Source organism: Miscanthus floridulus, chromosome 19 (assembly GCF_019320115.1).
Source record: "Miscanthus floridulus cultivar M001 chromosome 19, ASM1932011v1, whole genome shotgun sequence".
In the NCBI taxonomy this organism is placed as follows: Eukaryota; Viridiplantae; Streptophyta; class Magnoliopsida; order Poales; family Poaceae; genus Miscanthus; species Miscanthus floridulus.
The window spans coordinates 92,619,114-92,644,220 of record NC_089598.1 but is presented as its reverse complement, the minus strand read 5'-3'; the positions used below and the strand labels follow the sequence as shown (position 1 = coordinate 92,644,220).

At 45.6% G+C, this 25,107-nt stretch overlaps 2 protein-coding genes and 1 pseudogene across 2 annotated transcripts; 1 reads left to right on the top strand and 2 right to left on the bottom strand.

The window, feature by feature from the left end:
* Positions 1–12,993: 12,993 nt before the first annotated feature.
* On the bottom strand, positions 12,994–15,673 carry LOC136526370 (uncharacterized; annotated as a pseudogene).
* A 2,438-nt stretch (positions 15,674–18,111) lies between these two features.
* On the bottom strand, positions 18,112–19,244 carry LOC136526369 (putative kinase-like protein TMKL1). The gene is made up of 2 exons (XM_066519059.1): positions 19,157–19,244; positions 18,112–18,962 (listed from the first exon to the last, which is right to left on the bottom strand). The coding sequence occupies exons 1-2, from the start codon at positions 19,242–19,244 to the stop codon at positions 18,112–18,114; spliced, it is 939 nt and encodes a 312-aa protein (XP_066375156.1).
* Positions 19,245–21,492: 2,248 nt separating this feature from the next.
* On the top strand, positions 21,493–23,339 carry LOC136527178 (F-box protein AFR-like). The gene has a single exon (XM_066519797.1). The coding sequence runs from the start codon at positions 21,612–21,614 to the stop codon at positions 22,809–22,811; it is 1,200 nt and encodes a 399-aa protein (XP_066375894.1). The 5' UTR covers positions 21,493–21,611; the 3' UTR covers positions 22,812–23,339.
* Positions 23,340–25,107: the final 1,768 nt, after the last annotated feature.

Below are 25,107 nucleotides of genomic sequence, written 5' to 3'. Positions count from 1 at the left end.
AACACCACTAAGAGTACACCACCATATGTATGTGTGTTAGCATTTTTACAATCATTTTCTAAAGGATTAGCCACTCAACTTGCCACGCCACTCAATCCTAGCGACGATGCAAAGTTAGATCACTCGAGTGGCACTAGATGACCGATATGCAAACAAGTTTGCCTCTCTTGATAGTACGGTCATCTATTCTAAACCCGGTCATCAACTTCTCTACACACCTATGACCGGTAAAATGAAATGTCCTAGGTTATACCTTTGCCTTGCGCATTCCATTCTATCTCCTCCAATGTCGATGCAACACAAGGACTAACACGATCAACAATGATATGATCCACTTCATATCATCATGTGATCTTGTTGGTTCATCGATCTTGATCTCACTTGCTTTTCACCATTGCCTTCGTCCATCGGCGCCAAGTCTTGCTCAAGCTTCACCGCCACGCGGTCCATCGCTCCAAAGCCTCCAACTTGCCCTTCACGCTTGCAACCGATCCATCAAGCCAATTCATGTCTTGATCTTCTCCACCTTGATCACATGACTCAATGTCATGTCTCATTTGCAATGAGCTCCTTCATCATCACATGTGTGGGCTTTGCAACATCTCTAAGCCATTTTCACCTTCATGGCATATGTTGCTCACACACATGTTCTTGTGGACTAATCACCTGTGTATCTCTTATAAACATAATTAGTGCACCTAGGTTGTCACTCAATTACCAAAACCACACAAGGACCATTCAATCTCCCCCTTTTTGGTTATTGATGACAACTCTACAAAGATATAGAAATTAAGCTCTTTTAGGTTTATGTTGCTTGCCCAAGCAATTTTACTTTGTGAAAATGATTTTGGACAAGTACCACATACCCGAGATGGTAGTATTGGCTCCCCCTACATATGTGCTAGAGTGTTTGATTTGAAGCTCGCACATATGCATAGATTGCAATTGTGGGAGAGTAATTACTACTAAATGACGCTAAGGTATATAGAGTAAACCTTTGAAGCATGATACCAATCGGAGTTGCACTTTTAAGTCCATCCTTAGCACCATGGTTAGCTAGATATCACTTGGAAATCAAAGCACTAGATACCTCGTGAGATCAACATTAAAATCAAGGTACTAGAATTACTTGAAAAACATACCAAGTGTCTAGCTATCATCCTATGCATGCTAGTTTTCATTTCATCAATCAAATTTTACAACTAGCATACATAAAAAAGCATGCATATTGAATTTAAGAACTTATGCAATGCAAGCAAGCACATGAATATGCACATATCAAATGCAATCAATCAAAGTTCATGTGCTTGCTCCCTCTACTCGTGTGCTTCTCTTGTCCAAGAATTTTGATCCATCTCTTTTCTCTAATGTTGCTCTCTTTGTCCATGTCCATGTCCAACCTCTATTTCTTTGAGCTTTCAATCTTTCCCAAAGCTTTTATATCTTATCTCTCCCCCTTGTTCAATCTCAATCTCAAAGCTTTCACATCTTTGTACAATCTCTCCCCCTTTGTCATCAATTTCCATAAAAGGTGTGCTTATCATTGATGCAAAGGTATGCATTTGGGGTAGATGGTTGAGGCTTGAATCTTGCATTTTTTATGGACATCACTTGATTGTTGAAATGACACCACTTGAAGATACCACTTGTAACTTGTACTACTTGTATCTTTTGTAGGGCTTTTTGAGATACCACACATAGAATCTTTGATCTTGATATCAATTTATGTGACACCTCCCCCTATGTGATAGCATGGGTCATCCGTTTGATACACTTGAGCTCTTGTAGGTGAGGGATGCATTCTTCATTTGATGATCACTTAAAGTTGAGGATCACTTGTAGAACCATTGTCTTGCATGATTGATACCACGCATAGATGTGATACCACTTGAAAGCATTTTCTAGTATGGAACAACTTGTTGGATTTATCAATAAAAACTATTTCTTGAACCTTTGTTATCTTTACGAGTACCACTTATAGGATATCACTTGTGAGTTGATCTAGACATCACTTGTGAATTCTTGATGAAATACTTGAGTCTAGATACTATTTGAAACAAACAAACTAGATATCCATTTACATTGTCGTCTTGTGCTTGTACTCTTATCACTATCATGAGCTTCTATGATTGACTTGAACTAAATTGATTTGCTTAAGCTTCCAAGTCTGGTTTGAACCAATGACAAGCTTCTTCACACCTCTTGCAAGGGTTATCTTGTCAATGTTGTACTTATCACTTGTTAGCAATCCAAATTAAGTCAAGTAATTGAGTTTACTAGCTCATGAACAAATTCATATACTAACCACTAGATCAATTTATCATTCAAGCAATAGTGATAGGCTATGAATTTAAACATTTTATTTATTATACATGATCCTATGAAGCATGAACTATATGCACTAACCGCATACTAGTAAGGGATGAAATGATCATACACATTACAATGATACCTTTGCTATGTTGGAGTAGAGGATAGTCACATAGATTCCAATTCATTACTTTAATAGCAATGTGAAGTCCAATTATAAGCTTGGTGAAGACCAATAGACACTATTTTGAATTGCACTCTTCACCCATATGAAATAAATACCATTTATGATCAAGTGCACTTTCTTATTGTGGTTGGCTTGCTTCATCTTTTGATCAATGCTTGCATGAGAGCACTATTTAGAATACCACTTCAAATATCATGATTAGCTCTCTTTTGGGTGTTGCTTGCTTTTCTTGATCAATCCTTTTGATTTTTTCAACTAAGTATTTCAAATGTCCCTCGGATCACCACTTCCATATTAGCCTTCCAAGTACCACACTTGGTTTACCTACACATAAGCGGTAAGCCCCAACACTAGGGAGAAGTGTCCTCTCTCCAAAGAACCATTCTTGATACTCACTTGAAATAACTTGATTGATTGATCCAAGTAATGAACTTAACTTGATGAGTAATCTTGATTTCTTCTTTAAGTCCTTTTCTTTATATCAAATGATCTCTAATCATATCTAGAACTTAAACTTCATCTTCAACTTGAGTTTGATCTTGATCTTCATCTTGAGTACCAAAAGTGTGCAAAGTACACTCTACAATCAAATAGCCTTGTACTATTTGCTTGTCATGTTTCTAGATCATCTTAAAACCAAACTTAGGTGCCTCAATTACTTATAAACATATTTCCAACTTAAGGACCTTTCAATCAAAGTGACTCTAGATCAATCCAACATTTGTCACTTTTCTAGCAGATTTTATACTCTTCAAAGAAAAATGCATATCTCATAAAGTACAAATCCAAATATCACAAAATTTGGTGGAGGTATGCATCACTAAGTTATCTAGCAGCTGTAAAATTTAAGCTTAATTTGACTTTTAGATTGCTACCAGATTTCAATTCTTTCACCACTACTACATGTTGAAAACTGCTGCACTATAGCTGACAAGATCCACTCCAAAACCCAAGCATTTCTTATCCAATTTTCATAATATTTCTACAAAATCTCATACCATAAGTTTAGAGCATGTACAACAATTTTTATGCCAATCCAATAAGTTTTGATCACTCAAACATGGCTAAGATCACAGCTCACTCAGATTTTTAATATAGGACAGATTTGAATCACTTGAGCTATACTTTATCAAATATGAATCAAACTTGAAACTAACTCGTTTGAATAATTTCACAAGACATAAATCCATTCAATCCACTTACTAAATGTCATCTTATAAACTTATCCAACACAAATCAATCCAAACTTGACTACTAATCAATTATCCATTCAATCATCTCATAGCAAACAACATTGCATATTTATTCAATCCAATCAACTCATATGCACCCAAATGAAATGATTAACAAGAGATATACCTTATCCAGCTCATGATCATCCAACTAGCAAGCTTCAACTCAAATATTTACAAACCATCAAATATATCCAATGAATCATCAACAACTTGAATTATAGCACTTGTATGATGTAGCACATTTGGACTTCACTCAATTATCTTGGCATTGGGTTTGGATATGCACTAGGCTTCATATCTTAACTCAACATATGATGATCAATATGAAATCAATTGAATCAAGTCTCCAATGCCAATGGTACCTACAAACAATCATTCACTTTTTGATGGTACCCAAATAATTTTAGGTCCTCTCAAGTTAGGTGCAACATACTTAGGCATAGCCTTAGTATGAATAGCGGGACATTTTACAATTGCAACCATAGAGATACCACTACCATCGTTCCTAAGCATAGAATCATCATTAATTGAAATAGACTTAGGGGTGTTACCTAGAGGACATGAATGTGCCATGTGTCTCCTTTCTCGGCATGAGTAGCACTTTCTCTTTGCTTGAGCCTTTTCTTCCTTGCTTATGTTGTGCTTCTCATTGCCTTGCTTCTTCTTGTTTGCTTGAGCCTTCTTCTCAAGCTTGTTTGGACAATCCGAAGCTAGGTGGCCCAATGTGTCACAACTATAGCATCTCATGTGAGCAATCTTCTCTATTTTCTCTTCTTTGTTCTTGCTCATTTGCTTTACATCTTGATTCATCCTTGGACGCAATGCTCTTTCTCTTGCTTTTCCACCCCTTCTAGTTTTCTTCTTCTTTATCATCAAATCACCATCTTCATGTTTGATCTTGATTTGTTCTTGGGGTGTCTTCTCTTGCTCAACTTATGGCTTTGGTTGAGGCTCTTCTAGCTGCTTCACCAATTGCTTGGTTGGGCACATTGAGGTAAGATGACCCCAAGTGCGGCACTTGAAGCACTTCACATGCTTGAGCCTCTCTTCTTCTTTTATCTTCTTGAGCTTCTGAATGTTAGGGCAACCATTTGCAAGGTGTCCTGCTTCATGACACTGGTAGTACATGGTGTGAGAAAGCTTTCTTTGTTGTAGCTTCTTCATCTTTCTTTCACCCTTTGTTATCTTCTTCTTGAAGCTTAGGCCACACTTATCACCATAGTTTCTTTGAGTCTTCAACATGTGCTCAAAGGTGATTTTTGAGTTGTAGCACCTCTCTAACTTGTTGCTTAAGTTCTTCACTTCATTTTTGAGCTCATTGTTCTCCTTTAAAAGGTTAGTCTCACAAGACATAGAGGTAGAACAAGTATCTATATGTTAAGAGCATGGCATATTTAATAACTCATCACAAGAGATGGATACATGCTTCTTGCCTACATCACAAGGGTTAGCAACAACATATGATTTATCATTTGATCCATATGATGAGCTCTCATTATTTTTAAGTTTCTTTGTATACATTTTAATGAGATAAGCATGTTGTTCTAATAATTCATCATGAGATGCAAGAAGTGTCTCATGATTCAATTTTAGCTCATCATGTGAAGATTTAAAAGCATCAAGTAATTTCTTATATTCTTCACAAGAGTTCTTTAGAAATAAGTTTTCATTTTCTAGTTTTAATGTTTAGCTTTCTCATTTTCTAAAGATATGGTTATGCTAGCAAGTCTACTAACAAGCTCATCATATGAATCAACATGATCAACCACATTAGCATTTGATACTTTGGTGTCACCTTGTGACATGAAGCAATGTGGTATAGTGGATGGGCTTGTAGTAGCATCACAATCATGGCGTGAGCATGAACCATCATCACCATTAAGTGTGCATGGGGTAGGATCATCATGTGCATCACTTGAGGCATCATCAATCTTGTCAAGTGAACTTATAGTGGATTGATCATCATCATCACTTGACCATGAGGTGGAGCAATCTTCCACAATCATGGACTTGTGGTCATGCTCAACATCCTCATGCGCCTCCTTCTTAGGCTCCTCCTTCTTAAACTTGCCATCATCCCATGTGGAGGAATCACCGAAGGTGCGCTTGATGGACTCCCATATCTCACGAGCGGTTCCCGTGTAGTTTACTTGTTTTATCAAATCAAAACTCAATGCATCTATTAGAAAACAACAAGCATGTGCATCAAGTTTATAGAGAACTCTTTGAACTTTGGTGAGATTTCTATGGTCCAATATATGAGTGAGACCACTAGTGACAATCCACCAAAACTTAGGTCCCTTTGCACGAAAATGATCAAGCATGTGGTTTTTCCATTGTGCAAAGTTTGTGCCATCAAAAATGTGTGAGTCACACTCAACATCTAGCCCACTAGACGCCATCCTCTCGGGTCGGTGAAGACCACAAATGAGAGACCTAGCTCTGATACCACTTGTAAGGTCGAGATGACGACTAGAGGGGGGTGAATAGTCGTTACTAAAACTTAATCGCACCGGCTAACCGAAACAAGTGTGGAATTAAAACTATCGGTATAGCCAAGACTACACCCCTCTATCTATGTTCTCTAGCACCTCGCTAAGATCCTAATTAAGCAACAAAGGTGCTGGGCTAGCTAGAGCTCACCTAACCAATTCAAGGAGAATGTCACACAAACCTATGCCACTAGTACTTCAAGCAATGAGGGAGCTCCTACACATGCTAGTAAGCAAATGCACAAAGCCAACTAAGCTCACTAGCAATGCTCAATAACAAGACAACCAATGCCAAATTAGAGAGCGCAAATACTTAGCTACATAAACTAAGCAATGTGACTAACAAGGTTACACAAACTAAATTAGCCACGCAAGGGAGCTACTTCTATGCTATACAAGCAAAAAGATAACTAGTGAGCTACACACGCTAACTAATTACAAGAGCAACTACACAAGTACAATGTATATAAAAGTAATCTCAAGCTTGTGTAAAGTGATTGCAAACTAACAGGAAGAACAAGGTTGACACGGTGATTTTCTCTCGAGGTTCACGTGCTTGCCAACACGCTACGTCCCCATTGGGTCGACCGCTCACTTGGTGGTTCAACGGCTAATTGGCATCACCCGCCAAGCCCACACGTCGAGCACCACAAGAACCTACACTGAAAGTGAGGGTAGCTCAATGACACGCTCAACTAGAGTTGCTCTTCACGGCTCCCGTGGGGCGAGCACAATGCCCCTCACAAAGCTCTTCTCCGGAGCACCGCACAAGCTTCTTGTGGGCTTCAACAGAGACCACCACCAAGCTGTCTAGGAGGTGGTAACCTCCAAGAGTAACAAGCACTATCGGCTTGCAAGTCGATCACCTAGTGCCACTCGATGCAACCTCACGATGCAATTGTACTAGAATCGCTCTCTCACACAATCCGATGATCACTATCAAGCATATATGAGATGGAGGGCTCCTAAGCACTCACAAGCATGGACACAAAGTCCCCTGAGGTGCTCAACACCAGCTATGGCCGAGACCCACTTCTATTTATAGCCCCACAGGCTAAACTAGCCGTTACCCTTTCACTGGGCAAAACTCAGGACGACCGGACGCTCCAGTCGTATTGACCGGACGTAGGACCTCAGCGTCCAGTCAATGGATGCTCGCCACATGTCGCTTCCGTTCAAACTCAGTTGCTCGATCTCAACGTTCAAGTGATGACCGGAGCAGCTGCTTAAAGTGACCGGACACAGGACCCCAGCGTCCAGTCGTTTCTAGTAAGGTTCCAGTCGTGACCGGACGTGTCCGGTCGGCCACGATCGGATGCAGCATCAGCGCTCGGTCCTTCTCCAACTTTTCTATGTCGCCTACGTCACCGTACGTCAGCCTGATCGGACGCACCCGGCCAGCGTCCGGTCACTTTCAGCGCCAGCATCCAGTCAAATACCGATGCCTGCGTACTCTATGGGCGGACACTCCGCCGGTAGAGTTTTGAACCCTTGCCTCCGTTCCTTTACCGAGTTGATCTACATCAACTCCAACTTCATCTCCTTTGTAAATGTGCCAACACCACCAAGAGTACACCACCATGTGTATGTGTGTTAGCATTTTCACAATTATTTTCTAAAGGATTAGCGACTTAACTTGCCACGTCACTCAATCCTAGCGACGATGCAAAGTTAGATCACTCGAGTGGCACTAGATGACCGATATGCAAATAAGTTTGCCCCTCTTGATAGTACGGCCATCTATCCTAAACCCGGTCATCAACTTCCCTACACACCTATGATCAGTGAAATGAAATGTCATAGGTTATACCTTTGCCTTGCGTATTCCATTCCATCTCCTCCAATGTCGATGCGACACATGCACCAACACGATCAACAATGATATGATCCACTTCATATCATCACGTGATCTTGTTGGTTCATCGATCTTGACCTCACTTGCTTTTCATCGTTGCCTTCATCCATCAGCGCCAAGTCTTGCTCAAGCTTCACCGCCACGTGGTCCATCGCTCCAAAGCCTCCAACTTGCCCTTCACGCTTGCAACCGATCCATCAAGCCAAGTCATGTCTTGATCTTCTCCACCTTGATCACATGACTCAATGTCATGTCTCATTTGCAATGAGCTCCTTCATCATCACATGTGTGGGCTTTACAACATCTCCAAGCCATTTTCACCTTCATGGCATATGTTGCTCACACACATGTTCCTGTGGACTAATCAACTGTGTATCTCATATAAACACAATTAGTCCACCTAGGTTGTCACTCAATTACCAAAACCACACAAGGACTTTTCAACATGGGTTGGCTTGAGCACTTATGAAACATTATCTATCAACATGATGCATCCCTCTTAATAGTATGACATTCCTATTGACTCAAATTTAAAAGTATAACGAATTTAAATCTTTTGAGTTGATCTCTTTCAACCGAAGCCGTGTATTCCACTCTTCATCAAGTGAGGGTAACAACATATTGATATTGATCTTTTCACTTGAGCATAGTCATCTTGAGCATGTGACTTGATTCCATTCATCAAATTTGAATAATCCCAGATGTATCAAGTCACTTCCATCAAACACTCCAATAGTGATTTGATCCTCCACATAGACATGGCCATCATAGCTTGATTAGTACCTCAACTAAATACAAGTACTTCCTTTTTCACCCTAGCTAGGTTCTTCGGCCGCCAAGCCGTCGCTTGCCCTTCACCCTTGCTTAGTACCTCAAAGCCTTTCCTTGCTATCTTCATCATCTCAAGCCATCAAGTCACGTCTTGTGTTGAATCATCCATTCATTTGTATTGTTATATTTTTCATTTTAATTTAGCAAGCTTCAAATATGAGACCATTCCATATGCAATCCCTCATGTCTCATTAATTAATTCTTACGAGCTTGCTTTCACATAGTATATGAAAATTCCACAATAAATAAGCCTTTGTATGAATTTCATTTGCATTGTTGTCTTTTGCTTGAACTAGATTGTTTAGGTAACAACATATTATTTTGGCTTTCATTAAGTACATGTGAGATAACATATTTTCTGTCCACACTTAGCAAACGGGTTAGACCTTTAATCATGTTGTCATTCAATCATCCAATACCCACTAAAAGGCTAGATGTACTTTCAGTTCACATGGTGCAAGATGTCGAGGTAAAAATAATAATAATTAAATTTTAGATTTGAAAAAAATTATGTAAACTGATAGCCTACAGAAATGGTAAAAACTAGTTCATGAACACATACTCCTATATGGGCTAGTGATTCAGACTAATTTTAAGAAATAAAAATATCATGAGTTCTTTAGAAGTTCTTAGGTAAATTTGTAGCATGGACAAAAAAAATCTTTTAATGCTCTCTCGTTTGTTAATACACAACACTCATATAGATACTTTAATGTTTTATCATGTTGTGATAGACTTTAGTTACTAATCAGTTTTATATAATTTTTCATCATCATTCATAGCTATGTAAAATTAAGTCATCGCTCTTTTTAAGCATTTCAGGAGAGACTTTCATGAATTTCTACACGTGATCATGTCACATGAATTTTATAATCTTGTAATTAATACTTCCTCCGTCCTAATTTATAAGTCATCGTAACTTTTTTGGAGAGTTCAAACATCTAAAGTTTGACCAAAATATTACAAATATTTATAACATCAAATAAGTATACTATAAAAATATAATTAATAAAGTCTTATTGATATTTTTTTCTCGAACACGCAAAAGGTTTGCACGTCTTTATATTAAGGTAGAGAAACTGTTCAATACAACACGCCTTAGCGGCGCCGTAGAGGATCAATAAAGACCAATTAATACTTATTTAATATCCTAAATGTCATTATTTTATTATATAAATTTAATTAAACTTGTGATACTTCCACTCTTCTAGAAATTTGCAAATCTGAGCGCATGCACCGATACACTGTACACTGGAGAATCCGCTTTACCAAGGCGCACCACAGTGGATGGGATTTGACTTGAAAACGAAAGCCTTTGCTTTCCACGGTTTTGGTGCGGAACCTCAACGTCTGCGCACAGCACCCGACTCTCCCGTGCTTGAACGGCTGCAGCCTGCAGACGACATGACCCATCACTAGAACTCGTTGCACGTTACTAGTACGTGCTGGCCTAGAACGTTGCGACCCGGGCCCGACGGGACTGGTGCACTGCAGAAGCGCAGATCATGGAGCGAGCGAGAGAGCCTCGCTCGTGCCATGCACCGGGGAGGAGGGACAGGGACAGGGACGCAGACGGGACACGCACAGTGGGAACGGTGCAGCTAGCGCCATGTCCTGTCCCGTTTCGTACGGCCAGCCGGGGCGCGCGCGCGAGGTCTCGTCGCGATCGTGGGCACCGGGCGCCATTGCCGCGCTGTTGCTGCATGTTCTCGGCAGTCGGCACCCGCAGTCCCGCACAGCTCCAGTCCAGCTGCTCAGCCGCTCGATCGACGGCAGCACGGAGTGGGGGCAGGCGTCCTGCTCCCTCCGCCGCCGCGTCAGGCCGCCCGCGAGGACAGCGACGATCGTTCGTTCACAACTGTCCCGGCGCGTGCCGGGCTCCGACATCTCACTTGAGGCGTGCGGAAAAAAGGAGGGAGAAGAGAAGAAAAGAATGCACGCGCCCACCGCGCGTCGGAGGCGCAAGGACAGGGTTAGGCCGAGTGCTCTGCCCTACCACCGCGGCTAGCTGCCCGGTGCCCGCGCGCTTTCACCACGAGAGGCACGCATGGCGGCATGTCCCGTACGTACGGGACCGCGAGCGGCCGCAGCCACGCGCCGGCGATCGACGAGCGGGGTGGGGTGTCGCCTGTCGCGCGCCTGCGCCGGTGCCGCCACCGCGCGTGCCAGCGACACCGTACCATGTGGGTCGGTTCTTTCGGTCCGCCTGGGCCGCGATCGCGCCTCGCTTAAAAAGCTTTCAACTGACAACTGGTCACCGCGACGAAGATTGGCACGGACGTTCTACCACAGTAGCGCTGGTACGACCAACAGTGACGGTGCAACCGCACACACGACGGCCCGGCCGACGGCTTGCGGCCGCTGTCACACTTGTCGTGTGTGCGCGGCTTCGAATCATCCTTATCTATTCCATTACTAGGCGGCGCCGCGTCGCCATCTCCCCCCGCAAATACGCATGCCCACGCGCACGACGGCGGCGGCGCGGTTTTTCACCGGGCTATCCGTGTCGAGACGCCGACGCACGACCTAATCCCACGCAAGCGCCCGCCGGCCTGCTTCAGAGAGTTCAGAGCTTGGTGCCAGACCGTCGTTTTCAGTTTTCACCGCTCCCATCGATTCCCGGCGATCGCACCGCCGCCTGCCTGCGGGCGTCTCCTCCCCTGTCACGGCCCGCCCGCCAATCGCGCGTATCTTGGCAGCTGCGAGCGACGGCGACCACTGGTGGTTGCCTGCCTCGCGTCGTCTTCGGCCGTTTCCGGGCATTTTTTTCCAAGTGGAGTGCAGAATCTACTCGTCCGCGCGCACGATCCTCGCGTCCGTATTTCCTGTTTTGACCAGGATTTGTGCTCCGTGGACGCATCAACTATAGGTTCGATGTACTGGTGTCGTCGACAGATAAAAATACTGAGAAGGGATCTTTCTCCGTCTGTTGAGCTAGCCACGGTCGATTATTGTCTGATGATGATGGAGTAAACGTGCCTGTAGCTATCTTACAGACTTACAGTAGCAGCAACCAGCCAACCAGCTAATTGCATTGACCGTGCCATTGTCGCGTCCCTCTGAGTCTCAGGTCCCATGCCAAAATGGTGGAAATTTATCAGCAGCAAATAATTGCGTCCAAGTTGATCATGGATCATATCCATATTATGGCGTAATTAAAAAAGATGAAGTTGTTCGAATAAATTTAGGTGACGAAACTGTTGGGGCTTCAATCACTGCTCCTCCCCGTATCTTATCTCCCTTCTTTCTCTTGACTGCCTGTGCATTTCACAATTCAGTTGTTTTTTTTAGAGTTTTTTTTTGTCTCTAGGACACCACGAAAGCATGATTTTGTGCCAAACACACTACATTGTTTATTTTAGGCTGCTGGACACTGCAAACATGAGGCTTTTGTATGCTGCACATTATCATGGTTAAAAAATGCTTTTCTAGTCTGGGTACATACATAGTGCTACATGAAAGACCTAAATGACCTCACTTATAATGGAGATAGATTCTGGGCGCTAGCCCCATTCCAAGAACATTTCACATGTTGGGTACAACATCAAATGACAGTATTTATGCACCGCATCAAATAGACAATATGAAACAAAGTTTAATTAAACCGGCATAGCTTAACAAGTGCATGGCCTCACACGTCAGAGCACAACTTAATAACTTGTCACAAACTAAAGTCTTCTCTATGTGAGCAGCATCTCACAGAGGTGCAAAAAAAACCTTAACATGTCCCAAATTTACATCAATTTGGCATGTCAAGATGCTTCTTACAGTTTTCTTGTACACGCATACACACATATCATATCTGCATGAGATGGTCTAGTGCCATTATACCATGCACCTCGGCTTCCTCTATTGCAAGTTTCCTAGCACGGCTGCAAAAAATGGCATGGATTAGGAAAAATATTAGTTTGAATCTCATCAAGTTAAATGAAAAAAAATACTTACTGCCTAGTCAGTGCTCTAGGACTGCAGTTAATCTCATCAAGTTTCCTAGCTCGGCTATGAAAGATGGCAATAAGTAAGGAGAATTTTATTTTCAAATTCATCAACTTTGCTTGCTGATATTAGTTAAATGAAAAATAATTACCTCCTAGTCAGTGCGCCAGGACTATAGTTAAGGTCAAATGGGCTTGATGATCCCTGCAGCAGCCTAAGTGGTGTGCTGGGGCTAGCTGTTGCTGCTACTTCTATGATGACTTCCCTCCTAGTCCTCTTTCCCTTAGGTGTACTTGTATTGGCGGCTACCTCCTCTGTTATGACTTTCTTCTGCTTCTTGGCTCTCTTTCTCTTAGGTTTTGGTGGTGCTTGTGGTGGAGCATCTGAGTCATACACAGTCTCATTGCAAGTTTTCTGAGTGTGCCCAAATTGACCACATCTCTTGCATTTTTTCCTATTCTTGCTGCCTCCTTCCTCGGCTCCTTTCACTCTCTTTGTCCTTGGTCTACCTGCTGCCCTCTTGAGTATTGGAGGCCATAGCTTGAATCCTATGTTCACTTGAGGCCATAGTGTCTTGTCTGGTATAGGTTCAATCCAACCTTCATATGCAGCTTTGAACCTAGATATAGAGTAACAATTATCAACATAATCCTCCAACTCTAGACCCCTGTAAGAGCATATCAAATTAATTGCATGGGTGCATGGTAGTCCAGTGATTTGCCATTTATTGCAAGTACATGTTCTTTTTTTTAGGTTCACAGCATGTCTCCAAGGAGTCAAGTCCTTGTAAACACCACTTATCTCTGCTGTGTGTCCGACACCTTTGTGGATTGAATACCCAACTAATCCTCTACTTTTTGCATTGAGGTCCTTCACAATGTGTGGAAGCACTTTACTGTTGAGCTTCATGGCAAGTCTTCTCCTTTGAAATAACTTATCCATGATTTTTTGTCTAATTCTATCCATTAGATCTATCACAGGAAGCGACTTCTCATGTTTAATCCAATTGTTGAAGACTTCAGCAATGTTATTGGTCACATAATCACACTTGCTGGCTGTAGAGAAGTAACATCTTGCCCACAAATGCTTGTGATTATCCTCAATCCACTTCAATGCTTTTGGCGATGATTTCTTCATGATATTGTAGTGCATGTCAAACAAATCTTTCCTGTAAACTCTTGCTGCTGGCCATAGATTCTTCTCAAAGACTTTACCATGAAATCTCTTTTTGAAGTTTTTATACAAATGTCTCATGCATTCCCAGTGCTCTACTCCATTGGTGAAGACATTGGTCACCGCTATGTCAATGCCTTTCCTAGCATCAGTTGAGATAACAAGTCCAGGTGGGGATCCAACTGCCATTGCTAGGTTACCCATGAACCATCCCCAATTTTCCTTGGTCTCTGATCCAAATATTCCATATGCCACAGGGAACATCCAGTTATGTCCATCAATACCTATGGCAGAAGCTAGTTGCCCCTTCCACCTTCCAGTAAGAGCCATGGAGTCAATGCCTAGGTATGGTCTGCATCCATTTTTGAATCCGTCTATACATGGCTTCAAAGCAACAAACATCTTGCTAAATCTGATCTTGGACCCAACCTTTTCATAATCTATCTTAACTATACTTCCAGGAGACTTCCTTTCTATCTCTTCCTTGAATGCAAAAGCGTGTTCAAAAACTATCCTCCCACTTGCCCAAAATCTCATCAATAGTTAGCTCCTTGCCATTGTAGACAATCCAGTATGATAATTGGATCAAGTACTTCTCTTCCAGCTTCTTCTTTAAAGCAGCAGAGCCAATTGTTGGGTCTTCCCTAAGCCATTGAACTACCCTGTCCCTAACCCAAAACTGGTCAGCCATACAATTGCTCTCCAATTTGCTTGTGCTTTTACAGTAGTGCTTGTTAGGTATCTTCTTAATCTACAAAAAAACAATGACATAATTTAAAGGAGTTGGCTATAAATTAAGAAACAGAAAATTGAGGAACAAAATTAAGAAACATAAATAAAGGAGGTACCATCCATGTCCTTCCATCTTGCAGTTGTGATGCATGTATTCTCCACTTGCACTTTTTGGCCTTACAATATCCTCTATACCTCTTGGCTTCACTATAAGGAGCTGCAATTTCAATCTCATTTAGAATAGCATATTGCCTAATTGCTCTTTTAAAGGTTTGTCCATCCTCAAATGTCACACCAACTTCAATCTTTGGATTTTCTAAGTCAGTTACATGGTCAACAATCTCATAGCCTTGTTCACCATCAACAGCACAATCATCATTGTCTTCATCAGAATCAGGAATGCAATCAAATTCATTTTCATCATCAGAAATCAAGTCAACATGAAAGACCTTCTCATCATCTACACCAACATACTCAGTTTCATCGTTTTTGCCCCAAGGATCATCATCTGTAGGGTTTTCCTCAGTCCTAGATTTAATAACAGGATCAGAGAGATCTGCTAGAGTGGTACATGCGCTCTGTTGTGTGGGTTGTGCATGCGGATCTGCTACTACACAAGAAATAGAATGTATGCTCTGTTCTATGGGCGGCTGATGAATGCTGAGCCCGAGCCTACAAGCACAGATGAAATCAACTCCTATAAGGATACTGCTAAAGCCCAAATATATATCTAACGAACTCTAGGCCCCCAAATCTCATGATAGGATGCGGTGTTCTGAACCCTAGATCCTCAAATCATTTGGGGGAAATTTGAATCTTACCCGTCAGGAACCCAGGACAGGTCTGACACCTTCTTTTGGGAGTCATCGCTGCATAGTCGCTCCACTCCAAGAACGGGGAGTGGGGACCGAGTCGCAACCATCGGGCCTGGTCTCTTAGTGCAGCTCGCGGATGGAGAGAACTTGCCGGAGCTAAGTTGCATCAGTGGCAGGAGGCATGGCGTGTGTGATTGGTGGCGGTCGGTGAAGAGTCGCCGGAGATTATGGCAAGCCGAGAAAAATTGCGGAGGCGGCGGCGAGATGCGTTGCGACTACAGGATGGTGCCGTGAATAATCTGGATAGGATGCGGCTGCCAGCCTGTGTGCAAGTGGTGTATCTAAAGGGGGTATTTTGGTCTTCCTAGGCTACGCCATCCACCCTTCCGGCCATGAAATCATTTTTTAATGGATCCGATGTGTAATAGACAAATCGATGCCTTTTGCAGTGTCCAGAGTCTAAAACAGCAAATTGAGTGTGCTTGGCACAAAACCACGTTTTAATGGTGTCCACCAGACAAAAAACTCTTTTTTTATCAGGTTTCCATTACTTTTGGAATAGGACCATGGGTTTATGTATTGGGTTGTCTTCGGCTAGATTATAGGATACGCTATCCAGTACTCCCTCCATTTTAAATTATATATTGTCCTAACTTTTCTAGATACGTAACTTTTATTATATATTTAAATAATATGTAGATATATAGTGAAAAACTATATACCTAGAAAAGCTAGAACAACTTGTAGTTTGTAATGAAAAGAGGAGTATGGTACTGCTGAAATTTGGCTTATGCTGAAACAGTATGAGATGAAAACACTGGCCCCGTTCGCTTGTCTGAATTCTGGAGGAATCTGGATGGTTTGGAGGAATGCTGGATGAATTTGTGAGAGGAAAACACTGTTCCGGATGAAAAAATAAGCGGATCAAGCCAGGTTTAAGGACATTGCTGAAAAGTAATTCTGAATAAGCTCGAGCGAACATGACAATTGTTTCATGCTATTAATGCTTGCAAAGTTAATCTTGCAAGCAAACACTTAGGGCATGTTTAGTTCACCCCTAACTCCCAACTTTGACACTATGCAAAAAGAAGATTCCCCGTCACATCAAACTTGCGGTACATGCATGGAGTACTAAATGTTGACGAAATCAAAAACTAATTGCACAGTTTGGTTGTACTTTGCGAGACGAACATTTTAAGCCTAATTAGTCAACAATTGAACAATTATTACCAAATAAAAACAAAACACCACTGTATCTACAGTGATTCGGCCACCGCCGAATCGGCGGAACTAAACGTGGCCTTAGGTTGTTCGATTCGTCGTGCCACATCTTGCGTGAGCAAATTATCACACGATTTCTCTGTATGCTTCTACCTGCCATTGAGAATGTCGGTGGAAGGCGGTTAAGAAATTGGAGTATCCTAGGTACGTATAACTCTAAAATGATCGGTGCTGGTTTGTGTTTGAAGACTATCGGGTGGCGGTTGTCGGAGGAAAAGAGTGGGCAAATAAAGCTACGGAGTATATCTAAACAAAACGAGCACCATAGCACGAGTCTCTAGGCTCGTGTCGATCACGCCATGGGAAGCGGGGAAGCCTCGCCGAGAGCACATCGGTACCGGAGAGGTCGGTGCCTCGGACGGCCTGCTGCGCGTCCACACTCTAAACTCCGGCCCGTTTGTTTCCGCTTATAAGCGGCTTGTCGGCGGAAATAAGCAAGAATCCCGCCAAACGTTTTGCTTATTTCCACCGATTCTCGCTTATGTGGTAAGCCGCTTCAGAGATTTGAACTACGAGAAGCGAAAAACGAGAAGTGAGAAAATCTTCGTTTAGATTATAATCCAAGCGTGGTTAGAAGAAGTGGAAACAAACGGGCCCTCTCACACACCGACGTATATAATGAAAAATTAAACATAATTACTGTTTTTTTTATTTTTTCGTGGGTGCGGCCGCACCGCTGCCGTGACTATGGATCCGCCCCCGCTGACGCACGCCATCTCTTTATCCAAAACGTCTTTATCCAAAACGAAGAAATCCATGGAGACACAGCACGGCAATGTAGCGGGTATGACACGGCCACACTTATAATTAATATATATAAATATATAAATATAATAAAAAGTTTGAAAGAAATATAAGCTTCCAAAAATGATATGGCAGTGATAAAGAGGGAAGAAAGAAATTGGAAACTTTTCGAGAGAATTCATTATTTGACACCAGGCAAATGATCCGTTCCTTTTTTTGGCCCTCAAAATTTTTTCGTTCTCTATTTGACACCGAGTTCAACTTTCGTTCCTTATATGACACTCCATTGGATTTTCCGTCCCTGGACCGTTAACTGCCATGTGAAAAGACGATTTTATCCCTATGGGCCCCACCACCCTTCTCCCTCCTCTCCTCCCCTTCTCCCTCCCCTGCTTGGCTGCCATGCTGCCGCTGGCCTAGCCCATGAGGCCGATGACCATCCCAGCGACGCCGCGGGAGCTGAGGCTCGAGGCCGTCACGCACTGGCGCAGCGGCGGGCCGCACAACGACGAGTCGTTGCCTAGGAAGGAGTCCGCCGTGAAGCGGAGCCCGCGAAGGTCGGGGGCAGCTGGACGGAGAAGTTGTTGTAGGAGACATTGAGCGCCTGGAGCTGCTGCTGGGTCGCCATCCTGGCGAGGGCCTCCGGTATTGGCCCCTCCAAGCGGTTGGCACCGAGGTCGAGGTGCTGGAGGCCTCGGAACGCGGTGAGGAACACAGGGAAGCCGCCGGAGAAGCGGTTGGCGCCGAGGTCAAGGACGCGGAGGCGGTCGCAGGTGGTGTTGGCCTCGGGCGGCGCCGGGATGGCCCCCGTGAGGGCGTTGCCATGGAGGCGGAGCTTGGTGACGCGGTCGTAGAGGTTCCATATGGAGGTGGGCAGGTCCCCGTCGAGGCGGTTCCCGGCGAGGTTGAGCGCGGAGAGCGACGGCGCGTTGTCGAGCTCGAGCGGGACGGGGCCTGTGAGGGCGTTGGCGGCGAGGTAGACAAAGTCGAGCGCGGAGAAGGCGCCGAAGTCTGGCGGGAGGCGACTGGCGAGCGCGGCGGCGGGGAGGCGGATGGAGACGAGGAGGAGAGCGGGGTCGGAGGCGAGGGACAGGTTGCGTGAGGAGGAGGCGGCGTCGCAGCGGAGGGGCCGGCCGTCGGGCGTGGCCCAGCGGAGGCCCCGCCAGAGGCAGAGCGACGTGGAGGCGTTCCAGGTGGCGAGCTGCACGTTGGGCCGCTGGCCCTGCAGCGCGGACTTCACCTTGGTGAGGAGCAGCGCGACGTCGGGGTTGGAGGTGGGCGAGGCCAGCGGCAGCGTGGCGGCCAAGCAGAGGAGGGAGAAGGTGAGGAGAGGAGGGAGAAGGGTGGTGGTGTCCACAAGAGCAAAATCGTCTTTTCACATGGCAGTTAACGGTTCACGGACGAAAAATCCAACGGAGTGTCATATAATGAATGAAAGTTGAACTCGGTGTCAAATAGGAAACAGAAATTTTTTTTGAGGGCCAAAAAAGAAATGCGTCATTTGTCTAGTGTCAAATAAGGAATTCTCTCGTACTTTTGGGTCAGGACAAATGGGACCCACATACGCCGCAATCCCGTCCCGTGGGTTTCCTCCTTTCCTTTGCGGACACGCTCGTCCGCGCCCACCAGGCCCACTGGGCTGCTGCTGTCCATCGCGGGCTTACGGTACGGGTGCATGCACCTCTCGTCGGGCCCACAAGCGGCCCTCCTCCTCCTCGCGCCGACGCCAAGTTGCCGTCCGTCCGTCGTCGTGATCGCGGGGGACCCGACGGTCACGCGGACAGCGCAGGCGCTGGCGCGTCCTCGGGTCCGTGTGCCCGCCCGGGTCGCGGAAAACTCGTCAGCGCATACGGCCGAACAAGGTCGAAGAATCACCGGAGCTGGCCAGTCGGCCACAGCCACTACGATCCAGTCCAGGAAGCAGAACCGTATGGACCTAGCTTGACGGCAAATCGTTCCGAAAACCGGCCCGGCAACCCTCCTCGTGGCGTGTTCAGCTGACATCGGTATGGAATCTTGCCGCAAAAACACACGAAGCCCCATCATCCCACCGGATGTGCAAGAATCCAGTGACCCTGATTAGCTACAAAGTTCACTACTGAACCCGGTTTTTCATATCTGGACATCTGGTTTACTATTTCCTCGTACGGAGTACTAGTATCTTTGCTTGGCGCGCATTTTTTGGGTACTCTTATCACGGATTGTATTGTATGCCCTTTCGAGGCTTGTTCTTGCTATTTGCTGGTATACTTACCCCTGCTTTGGTGGCTTGGTGCCTCAGCCGCTCGTCCTCGTCTCGATTTTTAGGTACTGCACGTTCAGATGAGCTATAGGAATGAGAAGAAAAAATTATTACCTTCCATTTTAAATTATAAGACATTTTATTTTTTAATATATTGCTTTAATTATAGTGTATATTTAAGTGCTTATAAAAAATCTAAAATGTCTTATAATTTGGATCTGATAGTGTACTTGCCACCAAGACAATAGCAATTTTGTTCAATATAGAAGTTCTTGAAACTTTCTTATAATAGATAGATTCAGGGGCATATTCAAGATGAGACAAGGGAGGGCTAAATAATGACGATTTAGGGCTAGAGCTAGAGATTAATGATGATTTGAGACTGAGTAACAGTAATTTAAGGCAGAAATCAGGCACACGAGGGGAGCTGCAGCCCCGATTTATAGCATACCATATTTTTTAGTATTGTAAACTATTACAATTTTTATACATATTTTGTAAACCTATTGTCATAGCTTGATTAGTTAGTAGAATTTTGTTGGACTTCAAGAAAATCTATGTTGCATTGAAGTTAACCCTACCACGGATGCACAAGTACAAAGACCATTCTTTCATCAAGCTACCCGTGGCGCTACCTCTAGACCGTTGAAGCTCAATCAAACGACTAACAACTATAGCAATACCACAACGTCTTCCAATCACACACCAGACCCGATCATCCGAAACTCTGCACCTGAAATCTACTTATGGCTGTTAAATTGAGAGCGACAAACGAGTCCCTAGAGAGAACAAAATGACTACATAAAGTGGAATTTTTGTAAATGTCTCACAGGACTAGCAGAGCCCAACATTGCAATGTATGGTTTGGAAGGCGCCTAAACCGATATTCTTATCCTTGTCCACTCCAGATCCCAGGATACAAAGGTATAGCCACTGTAGAGCTGTGTTGGCTGGTGGTTTATGCGGCTGATAAGCCGGTTGATGCTGATTTATTGTGAGGGAAAAACACTGATAAGTAATTTAAGCGAAAAGAACTTATAATTTATTAACCTTCGCGAAAATATGATTGCAAAGTCACATGACATTATTGATGTTGAGGAACTTATTATTGCAAGTCTGCAATCATCTATTACTGCAAAAGGCCTAGCGTAATAGCTGCATCAGATCTTGTAAACGTGGCATGATACAGGGTTTACTAGCTACCACCATGTTAGCTTAGATCATTTACGTGGCTTATAAGCCGGTTGATGCTGTTTTGTTGTGAGAGAAAAATAATATACCATAGTTGATAAGTATGACTGATACGATCAAGCGAACAAGGTGTACTAGTAATTTCAAATCCCATCCACCGGTAATTTTACAGAGATTTAGGGTCTATTTGATTAGTGACCAAAACTTGTCACGTCAAAAGTTCATCGTGCCATAGTTTGTTCGACAGCTGTTTGGTTCACTGTCACACCTACGACACCCCAAACTTTTTTAGCATCCCACTCCGTATGTCATAGACTATTTTCGTGCAAAATCTTACCATAAGTGTAGCTTTGATTTCGATCCTCACATTTTTTTTCCAGGCACACCCAAGATTAAGCGTGGTAAGTTCTGATCGTGAACCCACACAATAGAGAGTACCCATCCACGTCTATAAATTCCCGCCCACCCTGCTCCCACTCCATTCCCCATCACCAAGCCGAACCGAGAGAGCTCCTCCAGACCCACAGCGGGGTGAAGCCAATCGCATCAAATTCGACCGAAGAATCGCGACACTCGGCCCCGCCACCATGAGCTTCTCGTCCATGAGCAAGCAGCAGGTGCTGGACGCCGGCGACAGGGCGGGGGAGGAGGTCATGGAGCTCATCCCGGGCCTGCCGGAGGAGGTGGCCGAGAAGTGCCTCCTCCACCTGCCCTTCCTCTACCACCGCCTCTTCCGCACCGTCTCCTCCACCTGGAACCGCTTCCTCACCGACGCCCCAGCCAAGCCGCTGCTGTTCCCTCCCGCCGCCGTGGGGCCTGGGGCGGGGACGGCGGCCACGGGGTCGGTGTCCTTCTCCCTGCCCTTCCTCTTCGCCTTCGCGTTTGACCCCGTGTCGCGGCGCCTCCAGTGCCAGGCGCTCGACCCTTTCTCGAGGAGGTGGCTGCTGCTCCCGCCGGTGCCCGGCGGCGGCGCCGCGGCCGGTTCGTTCGCGGTGGTGGGCCTCCCCCGCCGCGGCGAGATCTACGTGATCGGGGGCGTCGAGGAAGGCGGCAGCGACAAGGCGGTGACGAGCGTGGCGGTGTACAGCGCCGCGCGGAACGGGTGGGAGGAGGCGGCGTCGATGCGGACGCCCCGCGGGTACATGGCGGCCGGGGAGGTGGGAGGGCGCGTGGTGGTGGCCGGGGAGGACGGGGAAGCCGAGGTGTTCGACCCGGAGGCCGGGCGGTGGTCCCCCGCCGCGCCGCGCCGTGGCGCGGCCGTGGCGCGGTACGACGCGGCGGCGGCGGGCGGGAAGCTGTACGTGACGGAAGGGTGGGCGTGGCCGTTCGAGCGCGCGCCGCGCGGCGCCGTGTACGACGCCGCCGCGGACTCGTGGTGCGAGATGGCGCGCGGGATGCGGGAAGGGTGGACGGGCTCCTGCGCCGTGGCGGGGGGACGTATGTACATCGTGGCGGAGTACGGGGAGTGGCGGCTGAAGCGGTACGACGACGCCCGGGACGAGTGGCGGATGGTGGCCGGCACCGGGGTGCCCCCAGAGGTCCGCCGGCCGCACGTCGTCGCCGGCGAGGTCGGGGAGGTCGCCGGCGGGTGGCGGAGGATCTACGTCGTCGGCGCCGGGCTCGACGTCGCCGTGGGCACTGTTTCTGCCGCCGCACCCGCCGCCGCCGCCGCGGCGGCACCCGGCGTCCTCGGCGTCGAGGAGGAAGTGGTGGAGTGGGAGGTGGTCAAGGGCCCCGCCGAGTTCGCCGGGCTCGCGCCCTGCAACGCGCAGGTCCTCTACGCATGAGTCGCCGCCGCCGGACCCCCCCGCCTTCTTGTAGAACGTCTGCATCGCCGGACCGAGGACCGAGGGTTCGGCCCAGTCGGCGCACCCACACGGGTCCACCAGCCCCGCGCCGCATCACGTCGCCGGGGAAGCGCCGAGCTGGCCCACATGTCAGTGGAACGTGACGGCTCCAGCGTCTCGCCGGCAGGAGCGAGTGGCCTGCTGCTGGAAGAGGAAGACCCAGATGGAATTTCGGAAGAAAATAAAATTAAAAAAAGGGTACTGATGTGCAAGCGCAGGTGCACAAGCTCGCCACGTGGGACCAGTGTGTGAGCGAGCAGTGATGGGACTCGTTGGGAGAAGGCTGAAAAGTCTTTTCCGGCACGTGGGGCCGAGGAATCGTGCAAGCTGTAGAATTTATTTTTCTTTCTCATTTGATTGAGGCTTTTCTTGACCTGTGTATATTGGTATTGTATTTTTGAAGAAATAAGGTCTTGTTTAGATTGGGATTAAGAATCAGTATTTGGCACTATAGTATTTTTGTTTGTATTTGACAATTATTGTCCAATCATGGTCTAACTAGGCTCAAAAAATTCGTCTCGTAATTTACAATTAAATTATATAATTAGTTAATTTTTTTATCTATATTTAATATTTCATGTATATATTTAAATATTTAATATAATGGAGTGAGAGTAAAAAAACTTAGCAATCTAAACAAGGCCCAAGAGAGAAAAACAAATCAAAAGAACGGGATGTAATGATGTGAAGTGCTCCCTTTGTTTCCGTCTTCCAACAACAAGCAGCCAACATCTCATAAATTTTAGCTAGAATAGTATTTTTCTCTCACGTTAAATCAGTCAACAATAATAATCCACGATCGTATATAATCGTATCGGCACCAGCAGAATAGGCTGAAGGTCACGAGGATGTGATCAAACTATCTAGAGTTCATCTAACTTTGTAAAAAAAATATCGATATTTATGACATCATATTAATGTATTATATATTTCATAATGAATCTGATATTATATTAGCTGTTCTAATACTAATACTAATTTGTACGAGTATATCTTTAGTAAAAATTAAGATGGTATGGCTGGGTATTGTATTAAAATTGTTTTTCTTTCTATACCGAGGTGGGGGTTACTCCGTATATATATAGCGATGAAGTGAGGCTCAGTTTAGATGCAAAATTTTTGACGAAATGCAACTGTAGCATTTTTCGTTGTTATTTGACAATTAGTGTCTAATCATAGTCTAATTATGTTTAAAAGATTCGTTTCGTGGATTTCGTCTAAACTGTGTAATTAATTTTATTTTTTATTTATATTTAATGCTTCATGCATGCGTTCAAAGATTCGATGTGACGGGAAATCTTGAAAAATTTGATAAAATGAAGCGGAACTGAACAGGGCCGGAGCTAAAACCAAACCCTCCAAAGCACTCGGTGTTGTTCCGTCTCCACGGAAGGAAATCCGAGCTCCAATCCACTGAGACAAGAGCCGGGGCGGGGTTGTGTTCGACGCGGGCGCACAAGGATCCGCCTTTTTGCCCGGGCACCACCAGGCGGCGCCGAAGCGAGAGCGAGGCGGCCTGACGGGACGGGGGAGCTGGGTGGCGACCGCACCGCCGCCTCGATCGAGTGACGATCGCCTGGAGGGGATGTCCCTTTCGCCTCTCCGCCTCTTTTCCGAGGCGCAATCATGGCGCGATGGCGACCCGCGAGCCCGAGCACGAGCACGACGCGACGCCGAGACCCGAGAGCACGCCTCGGCCTCGCCCGCCTGCTGCTGCTCCCACTCCCTCTTCCCAGTGGAGAAACGGGGAGCGCATAATGGCGGCGTGGGCGGTAGGCCCCGGCCGGCCGGCGCTGCTCTGCTCCGCTCCGCTCCGCTCCTCTTCTTCAATTCGCCTGCAGCAAGCGTGCGTGCGTGACCGTCACGGTAGAACAGGGGGCGGTCTGCACCTGCGACTGGCAACGCAGAGCAATTAAAGAAACAGATCCAAATGATGAGCGCGGTGCCGGGCTATGGACAGTGGACAGTGGACACAGAGTCCAGATGCATACTTGCAGTACAGTGGTACAGTACACGGGTGCACGCTCACTCACAGCTGGGAATGAGCTCAGGTGTCAGTGTGCCTGGCTGTGCACGCGCGTGGGGACGAACCTGATCCCATCGCTCGCTCATCACTGAGCGCGTGTTTAGAACTTCAAAAAAAAAAAAAAATGCTACAGTACCTGCCACAGCGAATGTTTGCGGTCTGTGCATAGAACATTAAATTTAGACGAAAAAAACTAATTACGCAGTTTGA